Below are 12,563 nucleotides of genomic sequence, written 5' to 3'. Positions count from 1 at the left end.
ATTCGTGCAAACACCTTTAATTTAGTTACACAATTTTACGACAGTGATGAAGTGTCCTGAAATACTGGAGTGAGTGTCAGTGTGAGTAAGCATATGAATTTCACCATCAAAGAGAAAAAAGAAGAAAAAATAATATCAAAAATTTTCAATTGTTTCTGAAAAAGACCCACCTAACATCAATTTCAAATTTTCAAAATAAGTAGCTCTGGTATTCCTGTTTGTCATATAAAAAATTAGGAGGGTATTTTTTGATATGTTGAAGGAAAAATCATATAACAAGTCTCATATTATTTAATTTTCTAGTAATACGACTTGCATGGCTAAGTATGTTCCTCTACAATGGTTGATTAGTCTTATGAAATTATAATAATAAAAAATAAGTAGAAACTCTTCCTTAAATGTAATTTATAAAGTTATTTTAAAGCAATATGTGCCTATTACGCAGCCTATGTAGTGCTGTTTGATTTAATAAAAGAAACACTGAACAATAGTGAATTATCGTTATATAATATACAAATAACATTTACATGTTTGGTTGATTGTACGCAATTTGAAATATTGAGTCTAAGATCTCTTATCCCCAATTTTAGACAAGGTCTCCTCAATAGCTTGATTTTTTCTTCAGAAATGCTCTAATTTCTGCCAGTAGCAGTTGAAATACTGGGTACTCCAATATTAGTGATGCAATTTTCGTATGGAATCCAGCATGTGCCAGGTGCTTTTGGCCAGAAAAACATTTTCGTGGATCATGGGGATGAAGGAAATTCACATTAGTCACGATGTTCGTGTAAATTCTCAACTATTTTTCCAATCCACCATTTCTCTTCAGAAATGCACGCAATAAATTTCTCACATGAAAGCTTAATGTCTTTCGATTCTGCTCAAGTATTTAGAGTGAATGTTATCTTTGAAGAAAATACACGACTGAGGCTGATGTGTTCACAATTATGAATTTCACGAGACCCTTGCAACGTTATGGTTTTTCCAGTCTCTTTTGAAGAATTGGACAAAGGTTTCCAACATATTCCAGCATAAAGAAGCGTTTGGTTATAGGTGGTTATAGGTAGTTATAGTTTGACATTGGTTGTAGTTTGAGAAAATTCGAAGAAATCGGCAACAGTAACAATTCGCTCATACAGTGGCCTCTGTAAACTAGCATGTCTCAACTATGTCATCGCAAACACTTTTGCCGTTACTTGTGGCAAAATAGTTCCACTCACAAGTGAGTCCTAAATCACTCATGCAGGCATAAAATAGCAAAGTTTTTTTTTATGGTCTTTATATCGGGTCGCTGACCCATTTTCAAAGTAGATAACGTGTTTATTTTGAGGAAAATCGTAGTTAACATACTTCAAAAGAATTACTTGGAAAACATAAAATGTAACTGTGTCGTGCTTTAACATATCACTGACACAACATAATGGAACATTTGATAACAAAAGTTACAGGATCTCTTAGGATGTTGCATTTAAAAAGATAAGAATGTTGCACAGTTGAGTAGAATGTTGGTCCAGTGCTACTCTTAAACTTCATTTTGAATAATATAGGAGTAGTTTTCAGCAAAATCAACTATAATTAAGCATGATTTGTCATCCAAAGTCTCTATTGTGTGTATTTGCAGTAGTTGTTCTGGGATTTGGCTATGAAGTGATGCTGCACTAATTTGCCATTTTATTCCTACCAAAATCTCAATGAAGTTGTATGTATCTTTAATCATTGTCTCCATTTGGGTTCCGTCAGTTTGAATTCATTGTTTGTACTTATATCTTGGGAGTAACCAGTTCTTTTAATGCACGAACGAGATACTCGGTTTTTCGAAATGTTTCAATAGTTTTCATAATCGTCCAAGATTTTGGAACTAATGACAAAATGTGAATCCTTCACCAATAGTACTTCAAGTTTCAAATTTCTGCACAATCCATTTATTCAATTACTTCACTCTTGACAATTAGAAACATTTTCAACACGGAAGATTGGAAACAGACATTGGATTTTGTATTGCAAAAAGTGCCTAAATTCGCCCTCAACTTACATTGTCATAATTTGTTTTTCTTGAACATAACAAAAAACACCCTCCTAATTTTTTTATATGTTAAAGAGGAACACCAGAGCTACTTAGTTTAAAAAATTGAGGTTGATGTTAGGTGGGCGTTTTTCAGAAATGCTTGCCAGATTTTGACATTATTTTTTCTTCTTTTTTCTCTCTGATGGTGAAATTCATATGCTTAGCCCCACTTGGGCAGTTCATTACTACAATGTTTTAAATACTACAAATTCTAAGACTGTGTTAGTGAAAACCATTTTCAAATAACTTCAATATCTCCAGAGATCTAGCGATTTCAGTACTTTAAGGCGGACTTAGGTGCTTTTTGCACAAAGCCCCCAAATTTTTAATGGTTTCTACAGCAGTCTCCTTTGAAGTAGAGCTGTAAAATTTGACCGGAATGCTAGGTTTGGATACCACAATATTTGTACAAAATTTGAAGAAAATCTAAAACACATGAGCCACTTTGATTTGTTGATTTCATATGAAATGGCCCTAAAAAGCAATGTCTAATACTTAATAAAGTGATGAAACCTATTAACTTTACCGACACCTTTTACAAATGAAAATCGTTGAAACGAAACTAATTTCTAATGAACCTGGGAATATTTTTGCAAACAACAAATAATATATATTTACAGACATGTCTGTTGTAGAGACCTGCACGTTCCGAATTTTTCGGCCCGAACCCAATCCAGCCCGAATGTACCTAGGCCCGGCCCAGTCCGGGCCCGAAAAGTTTTGGAGATTTTCTGGCCGAACCCGGCCCGACCCGATAAGTTTTTTTAAAATTATTTGCCCAAGCCCGGTACGGGCCCGATAAATTTTAAAAGTTTTTGGCCCTACCCCGGCCCGATAATTTTTTAAAAAAATTTAGCTCGAGCCCCAATATTTCTCAAAATTTAGTATTAAACTTGACCTAACCCTCAGAAACATTTTCTAAACTCTGGTTCACAACCTGACACTTGCCACCGGAATGATATCATTGCCTCCTAGAACTTTGCCTGTTATCGAGAGAACAAAAACTCCATTTCCTGTAACAAAAATCTAATTTAATTGATTTTTAGCATTAAGTGAAGATGGCAATATTGTTTAGCGACAGGTAAAACTTTCCCACTTCTTGTCATATTTTGCGTTCAGTGAAGGTCAATGTCAGAGCTCAATTTACCGCACAAATGCCTGCAAACCTCTATAGTGAAAGTGGAGCCGGTAAGCAACACAAGCTGTAAATAGATATTGCATTCGTTGTAACATTTTTCACGGGCATATTTCTTCAAGGTTTGGCTTTACTCCAATTATCATTTAACGAAAGTCAACAATTATTAAAGAATTCCAATTAATTAATCGGTCCCAGCCCGGCCCGACCTGAAGAGAAATCAGTGTCGGGCCCAAAGGAATAACGGAATCCGCCCGCCCGAGTCCGGCTCGCGGGCCGGGCAATGCAGGTCTGTAGTCTGTTGTGATTTGACATCTCTGAACTTCGGTTGTACGAGATGAATGTAGTCTCATGCGAAGCACTACAAAACATTTCCCGCTTTATCAAAGAGTTTATTAGTGAAAGAATATTCACTTTTGAACGTTAATTGAAATGGACTTGTCCATTGATTACTTGTTTTGCTGGTTAACAGCATCAAAGATATAACACGTGACCCTGCAGCGTAACTGAGTATTCACTATAAATCGAACTCTCGGGTTTCTAGCGTCGAAGTCTCGGATATTAACCATCTAGTCACAAGAGGGCTAGAGGCTAACTATAGAACGAGGAAGCTCTTTGAATATTGTTGTTTGATCTATTGATAATATAGGAACTATTTTGGCAAATCGTAGACGGCTTCAGATACTGTTTTGTTCTGATTGGTGTTTTCAAGAGATTGATAAAACTGTACCCAGTATAGGTATCAAGAGTAAAAGATATGCTGACACGAATTATAACTTTTTTTTTTTTTGGTCCGAGTTGGGTTATTATTTCTGGGGGAAAAACATAGACTGAAAGTATTTGAGAACAATATCCTGAGACAAATATTCGGATCCAAAAGGAACGGGAGCGGATTTAGGGAATTTACGATTTATATTTCTGGTATTTCGGCATCTATGCTCATTTAGTCCATCACAGATGAGGGATGGCGTCCCTCGGCAAGCACACTATCCGAAGAAAGGGAAGGAAGCTGCCCGGAACCTATAAGGGAGGTACCACCCCGGCGTTTGCCTGGTATGAATGAGGAAAATACACGAAAACCTCATTCAGAATAGCTGACCTGAAAAAGCTTTTTACACTGTTTCGACCAAATTCTCACACCGGTAATCGAACCCAGGACTGCTCGCACCGAAAAGGAATTTCCGGTGCATAATTTATACCGTTTACCAAACATTGTTAGGATCATCAAGGTCACGAGGTTCAGGTGGACAAGTCATGTAGAGTCCAACACATTTGTTTCTGCCGCGATCGTTGCACAGCACAGTGTTGCAATCTAAATATCCAAAAGAATAACTACCAAGCATTGTACAAAAAATTACACTAACGTAAATGAATAACATGTACAGCCTATTAATAAAGAGAGAGCTTACCTTATTCCAATGGCTACAAACATATTAAGGCTAAGACTGATGGCACAATTCACGCATTAATTAGTCTAATTCTTCTATTCCTGACAAGTCCTCCCCAATCTCCGAGGCCGTGTCAGTTGATTCAGGGTCTCCTGAGAAGTCCTCCTCAATCTCCGAGGCTGTGTCAGTTGATTCAGGGTCCACGTAAATTACGAAAGGTGCCGATGGAGCATTATCTTCATATTCATCTATCATACCCTCGCGCTCCATAAACTCATTCTCGATCTCTTCCACAAGACGACACCTTGAGCCCCATTCTTCGCTTGTGACACTCTCAAATTTCCATTGTGCGAGCTGCATGACCGCATCCAAATTAAAGGTTGTGTTGTGATATGCCACCCAGTTCTTCATTACTGCCCATATTTTTTCTATTGGATTTAATTCAGGGTGATATGGCGGGAGTCTTAATACACAATGTCCGTATTCATTTAGCAAGGAGTCAACTTTGTAGGTTACATGTTTAGGTTTGTATAATTTGATTAATTCGTACATCTCTGGTCGTGTCATGTCAGGCGTGAAAGGTAACCCCTTTTCTTGAAGCCATCTCTGCATATCTTTTTTTAAAGAATCTTGAGTGGGGGCAGGATTTAATTGTACGTTGTGATACGAGGCATTGTCTAAAACAATAACAGATCTGGGTGAAAGATTAGGAATTAGTTTTTCTCGAAGCCATTTCATGAAATTATCGCTGTTCATGTCATCGTGGTAGTCCCCTGATTTCGAATTAGATTTAAACACTAGTAAAGCATTAGGAACAAACCCAACCTTACCTCCGGCGTGAACTATCACAAGACGTCGTCCCTTGGACATAGGCACCCGAAAACATTTGCCAGAATCGTCTGACCAACCATATTCTGGAGTATGGGAACTATGTAAGTATGTTTCATCTACATATATGATTGGTCGTCCTTCCCGCCTAAAATGCTTTATTTGTCTCAAGAACCGCGTTCTTTGAGCACGAATCTCTTGCTTTTCGGTTAAAATGGTTCTATTATTTGGCGTCTTCCTCCACTTAAAGCCCAGCTTATGCAGTAAGCATCTCAAACTCTCTTTACTACCCGCAAAATTTAATTCTTCTTGTAATGTCGTGTGCAATTTGCTAAGTGTTGGCACTTGCTTTTCACGCATAGCATAGTCATACACACACCTACGGATGACACATTCATCGAAATTGTCCACTGAAGATTTAGGTGCTGGTTTTGGTCTTCTCTTTCCAGGAGTAGAGAATCATGTGGAGGGCCCTTCTGACGACTCAAGAACTTCTCTTTCCTTCACAATTGCTCGAATTGTTCGTTCCGGGACCCCGGTTGCAGCTGCCGCTCTTTTACCAAAATGTTTAATTGGAATATTAACACCTTCACTAGCTTCCATCTTCAGAAATGAATGAACATTACTCACAATTTCTCTCGCTTGGCTATGTAAAGTCTTTGTTTTCAATTTAGACAACACTGGAGGCATTGTGCAAATAAACGTTTTTACAAGCGTAAAATTTAAAAACTAGGAATAGGCTATCTACAAAACTTTCAACACTAAAAAAAAAAAAAAAAAAAAAAAAAAAACATTCTGAGCTTTTTTTTTTTTAAAAAAAAGCCTGTCTTTACCAGTTCGAAAAACGTGCGCAGATAGAAAAAGGCACTTCAACACCACTAATCTCTATTGTCGTATGCTAATATTTTTTTTAACAATGATTTTTCTAGAAAGAAATCTTGCAGAATACTCCTGCTTCTGAAAGGTATATTTTTGCTGCTTTTGTCTGCCGTTGGCAACACTACACTTTATTCCGCGAATTATAGTTCAGCATGGAAAGAACAATATGCGTCATAATGAAAGGTGTCATGCGCAGTTGCCAAACTTACTTCAGCGAAAAGGAGATAGAACGATATGGAACATAAATTCGCATAGGACTTTTAAATTATCTTTCCTCCTCGGTATCAAGAATTTAACTGACTATTGTGGCAACATAGCAGGTGCTAGAAAGAAGGGGGCGAAGAAATGCATGTAAGAAGGGCGGGGTGTGAAGCATTTGTATCGCGGCAGAGACTTCTGTGTCGAGCTCTAGCTAGAATAGAAGTAAATAGGGACGCTTTCAAAGTTTTAGCTGGAAGTCTAATCGGAAAACGGCCATTAGGAAGACCTAGGCGTAGATAAGAGAACAATATTAAGATGGATCTCGCAGAAATATGAGTAGAAACTGGATCCAGTTGGCTAAGGACAGAAGCCAATGGAAAGCTTTTGTGAACGCGGTATTGAACCTCCGGGTTCCATAAACCATAGAGTTAGTAGTAGAACCACAATTTTTCGCGGCATAAATAACCCACTTATTGCAACACCAGAGACAGGAGGAATAAGATAGTGCCTGTTGATCAGACATTTTATTCAAAGTACATCTAAGAGCTTGAACGAAGGATGAAAAGGGCACTGGAAGGAGCAAATCGCACCACGAAGAAAAAGTTTAAGAACAGTATAAAAAGTATTCAACAAAGTGTAGAAGAAATTCTACAAGGAAGATAAAAAATCTGGATGCTAGTAATTAGTGTTTCTCAATCAACAAAGAAAGTAATCCATTTTATGATGTACATGGAGAGCCTAGGTTCTTGCAGAGGCAGGCCACCGCCACTACATACGTTATAGGAGACATCTGGAATGGCCGTGAAAGTGAAACAAAATACACTATGTTAAAATATTTGTCGTTTACTATCTTCAAGCACGCAAGGGAATTTAATCATCACTTACATTGGAAATAATCTAGAGAAAATAAAAATATACAGAGTTGGGGGATGGTTGCCTCTGAACAGAAGCCGTTATGTAGAATTTTCTTTCTTTAAAACGTTGTATTTTTCTCATTTCTCAGTGGAAATTTAGAAATATTAGTTTACTTTTAGTGATACAATGTGCCTCTAACCTAGAAAGCATAAATATGGCAGTTTTACCACAACAAATCCGAATGTAGCAAGAGAGTTAAACATAAAGGGAATTATATATTTAAAGCACTTTTTTTGTTTATTTTTTTAAAAAGGACATGAAATATTTATAAAATATTTGTTTTTACCCAGACGAACGTAATGTAGTAAAGACAAACAAGAAGAAGAATGATGATTCGAACAAGCTGAGGTTATTTTCTAAAGCATATTTAAGTAATACAACAGAAATGAAATTTGAACCTACCACTCGTATATTTTCTATTTCAATTTCATGAATAAGTATCGATTGTCTTATGTAATGCACATGAAGTGCTTTGCTTTGTATGGAATGATGGTATATCAATTAATATTGAGACCTAAAATAATAGTGAATTTTTTCCCAACTACGGTTTTAGTAGAGATGACATACAGGGTGTTACAAAATTGTGCCCAATATTTTGGAAACAGATTCCTCAAATTAAAATAAGAATAAAAAAAATTAATTTCGGATAAGTCCGGATTTTCAAAACAAAAACCTTTGCGTACGTCCCTGGTCATCAAGTTGTACATCCATGCTTAAAAAAAAAAAAAAAAGAAAAAGAAAAGAAAAGAAAAAAGAAAAAGCGCGAAGAAAGAAAACTCACGAATTTTCGCATTTATTCCATTTTCCTTACATTTATAGATAAAATTCTCTTATTAGTAAGTGGACATACTAGAAAGCAATCCATCTAAGGAGATATTTCCAAATAATATAATAAAATAATGAAAATATAAGCAAAAAAACAAAATTATGCTCGGTTTTGCGTATACTGACAATCATGCTTTCGAGGGTTTTTTTTTTTTTTTTTTTTTTGCAGTAGCACAGCATGATTGCGCAGGGAATTTCAAATTGGCAGTCGCGGAGTTGAATGAAGGAACTGGGTGGTGGAGTAAAATATTGAATTTATTGGTTTAAACCTAATGTCTAGATTGTCTGCCAAATATACATTAGCTTCTGTAACCAAGATGTCGTACGAAATTTTAGAAACAAGCAAGAAAACTTGTCTTAAGGTTGGAAGTGATACGCACTATGGCTATGAGCATTTATTTGTTAAGAAAAAAAGCAAAGGAAACGTAGTCTCCGTGTTTAGGTGGGTAGCGTGGTGGACTAGTAGTTCTTATGCTGTTTTGACACCAGATCGAAACCCATCCCATGCCATCTTCTTTATTATTATTTTTTACAAAATATTATAGGAAGTGTATAATTTTCATGGTAATAAGAACCGATGCAATATAATAAGGAAATAACTTATTGATATTTTCCTTTAGTGACGTATTTATCCAGGATTATAGTACTATTGTTAATGGCTATTGTTTTCAGTTTATGCTGTCGTATAGCTTCTTCTCTCATCCTCTTTTGAATACATAATACAGAATACATAAACTGAAAACAATCGTTCTTACCAATAGTACTCTAATCCTAAATAAATACGTCGATTAAATGACACTATCAATAAGTTATTTCCTTATTATATTGTATCCGTCCTTATTAGGATGATAATTATACACTTCCTATAATATTTTGTAAAAAAATAATAATAAAAGATAACATGGGATGAGATTCGATCTGGTGTCAAAACAGTATAAGAACTACAAGTCAATCACGCTACCCACCTAAACAAGGAGACTACGTTTCCTTTGCTTTTTTTCTTAACAAATAAATGCTCATAGCCATAGTGCGTACCACTTCCAAACTTAAGACAAGTTTTCTTGTTTGCTTCTGTATTTTCGTACGACATCTTGGTTACAGAAGCTAATTTATGTGTGACACATAATCTAGATACTAGGTTTAAACCAATAAATGCAATATTTTACTCCACTTCCCAATTTACTTCATTCAACTCCGCGACTGCCAATTTGAAATCCCCTGCGCAATCGTGCTGTGCTGCTGCAAAAATCCCTCGAAAGCATGATTGCTAGTATACACAAAACCGAGCATAATTTTGTTTTTTGCTTATATTTTTTATTATTTTATTACATTATTTGTAAATATCTCCTAAGACGGATTGCTTTCTAGTATATCCACTTACTAATAACAGAATTTTATCCATAAATGTAAGGAAAATGGAATAAATGCGAAAATTCATGAGTTAGAGTATAAGCGCTTTTTTTTTTTTTTTTTAGCATGGGGGTACAAAGTAAACACATGACAGGAAGGATAGACGCTTGGTAAAATTTAGTATCAATAAAGATTATAATTTACAACAAAATTTCACTTTACACGCCTGCTTCTTATAAATACAACTTCGAGTGGGGCCCATGTGTTTCACCTTGCCATGAACTAAAATTAATAGAAATCTTGCTTTCAGTAACCATCTAGCACAGGTTGAATTGTTTTTCTAATCGTTCTCGTGGCATATAAGTTTGCTGGAATATTATCAATCTTCTGGCGTGTATTTGAGACATACGCCAAGAAAATGATGATAAAATGTACTGAAGTGTTATTTTCAAAGCAAATAAAGCAACGTAAAATAATCTTACAAAGTGGCCTCCATATTCTGAGTTTGCACTAAGTTTATTTGTATTACCAGCAAAAATTTGTTGAAATATGTTTTTCGAAATCGAGTATTTACTTTTACCTACGAAATTTTGCAAATTGTAGTATTTTAAAATTTAACCTGCTTTATGAATTTTATCCGAACTTTTTAAATAAAAATGTTTGCCTCATTTTTGTTAATGTGCACATAAGGTTACATTTATTTTGTTTCAATTTCTTTCAGTTAACGCCCCACGTTTATGCCTTAGAGTCGAAAGGAGACAGGTGATTATTGAAAGTGAACTTGAGAAATTACGCTTTTTTTGTGTTCTCTCACCGGGAATGGAACCCAGGACTACTTCCACTAAAGACACATACCTTACCCACTGTTTTTTTTTTACAAGTTAACTGATTAATCCAACATTTCTCAGTAACCTTATTTTTCTAATTTTTCCGATTTCACTCTTTTTACCAGATACTACTTACTATGACAGGACACAATCACAGAAATATCGAGAACAGTTAAAATTTCGACTCACCGGGAATCGAATTCGGGACAATGTTCATCAAAGGCTTGCGTGCTAGACCAGAGGTGAGGAATTTGCAGTCTCTTGGGTCTGTTGTGAAAAAATGCTAAATGATATAACCGAAATAATGACCATATAGATTTTTTCCCAATAGGCACAGGAGGTCGTAGCTTGTGACTGAAGACCTCAGGTTCAGCACCCGTGCACTAGAGCGTCGAGAAGAGCATATGAGCTTACATGAAACGAAGATCAAAGAAAAATTTTTGACAAGAAAACAGATGAAGTAAACAAACTTAACATCAACTGCAATTGTTTGCACAAGATATTTCCTTCTTTTTCTTCTTTCGTTGTCCAATTACAAGCTGTGGAAAATAATATTTTTTAATTTTCACTTTTTGCAGTCTGTTACTTTATTAAAAAAAACAATTTTAATTTTGATCGACGGTCTAATAGAAATCGTGCTCAATTGAGTTTGAACAAGAAATTATCTAGTCAGGAAAAGATGGAGTAGTTGTCACCTGAATTCTCCGAAGAGAGTTTATTTTTCTTCCCTTCGGCTTCTTTGTTCTTCTGATTACATTGTTAGTCCCACATTCCGTGTTTTTTTCCTTTTAGAGATATTTTCAAACAAAAAGTAAACTATGGTCCCTGTTTGTTCTGGTTATTGAGCAAGCAGGAAAAAAATGAGAAATTGTGCCATTAGAAGTCACAGACTAGTATTGGCTTCCATTGAAAGTTCTCTTTTCTTCTTCTTCTTCCTGTCAAAGCACGGAAAGAGATGACATCAAACGGCAGTCCAAATCGACGGTAGCATGGTAGTACTAGACGTTCTAAGAATACTAATAGAAGTAACAATGAGGTGCAGAAGGAATAAGTAGATATTCATTGTTGCTAACATTTCAATAATTATTGATTCATGTGGTAATTTTGAGTTTGGTAATTGTTTGTTGATAACCTCTACGTTTTGAAGTTATTTTATAGCGAAAATATTCTACAAACATCCCTGGATAATCTAATCGAAGCTATGTTTATTTTTTTCTCAGTATGTTGAACAGTGTGATTTCTAGAACGTGCATACACATCTCAACGAATTGCCAAATACACATTTCAACTTAACTTTTATCGGTATGTAATTTCGGGGCCATGGATAAATGACTATTTTTCTTGGAAGAGGGAAGACTTTCCTCTACTCCCTATGGCTTACCAACCGCAAACTGCACTGGAGGTCGCGAAGGACTCAATGTTGCCAGATTTCTAAACTGAATCAACTTATTTCTCTCTGTTTGAAGGTTTCCATTCCAGATTGTCATATGGGAACAGCAGAAGTAAAAACTTATTTTTTAGTTCAACCTAGACCCAACTTGCATTATGTTATTATTCGAAAGTTTTCGATAAAGTGATATGTTTATTTATTGCCCATAAAAAAACTGTAGGGAAAATGAGCCAACGAAGAATTGAAGATGAAATCTTGAAAGCGATTTGTCCAATATTGCAAGACTTTTTTAACCAGTATCATCACTAGAAGGTATAGAAAAAGAGAGCTCACGAAACAATCTGAAATCTGATATGATATTCAGTGGAGACCATTGGTTGAGTGATATAGAGAATCAACGAAAAAAAATGTTAGAATAATTTGAAAGCTTATTTTCTTTAAATTTAACCACTTGTTTATAATGTTACATACAGTGTTCTGAAACTTTGCAATATTACCCCTGTGTTGTTATGCAACCATTTTTACGCTACAGAATGTGTGGTTGCCTATAACCATGTTTCTTTGCCGTAATTAGTCAGTATCCGTTGAGGTGTTTCATACTCTAGCTCCAAAGATTGGTTTCAGTTTCTACAGAAATGTATATGGGAACACCAGTAGGGAATACTCTTTCAAAATAATAATAATAATAATAATAATAATAATAATAATAATAATAATAATAATAATAATAATAATAATAATAATAATAATAATAATAATA

The 12,563-nt window shown here is 35.3% G+C and overlaps 2 protein-coding genes and 1 long non-coding RNA gene across 5 annotated transcripts in view; 1 reads left to right on the top strand and 2 right to left on the bottom strand.

Annotated features, from left to right (window-relative positions):
- Positions 1 to 12,563, top strand: part of LOC145690064 (uncharacterized) — a 1,134,032-nt gene that overhangs the window by 196,955 nt on the left and 924,514 nt on the right. The window lies entirely within an intron of this gene.
- Positions 1 to 12,563, bottom strand: part of LOC145690066 (uncharacterized) — a 905,981-nt gene that overhangs the window by 354,783 nt on the left and 538,635 nt on the right. The gene's annotated exons all lie outside the window — the stretch shown is intronic.
- Positions 4,670 to 5,776, bottom strand: LOC145689180 (uncharacterized). Its single transcript, XM_081763311.1, has one exon. It carries the CDS (start codon positions 5,774 to 5,776, stop codon positions 4,670 to 4,672), a length of 1,107 nt encoding a protein of 368 aa, XP_081619437.1.

This window comes from Thermobia domestica, chromosome 7, assembly GCF_964235325.1.
Source record: "Thermobia domestica chromosome 7, izTheDome1.hap1.1, whole genome shotgun sequence".
NCBI lineage: Eukaryota > Metazoa > Arthropoda > Insecta > Zygentoma > Lepismatidae > Thermobia > Thermobia domestica.
The sequence above is the reverse complement of the archived record's forward strand: the minus strand, read 5'-3'. Positions and strand labels throughout refer to the sequence as shown.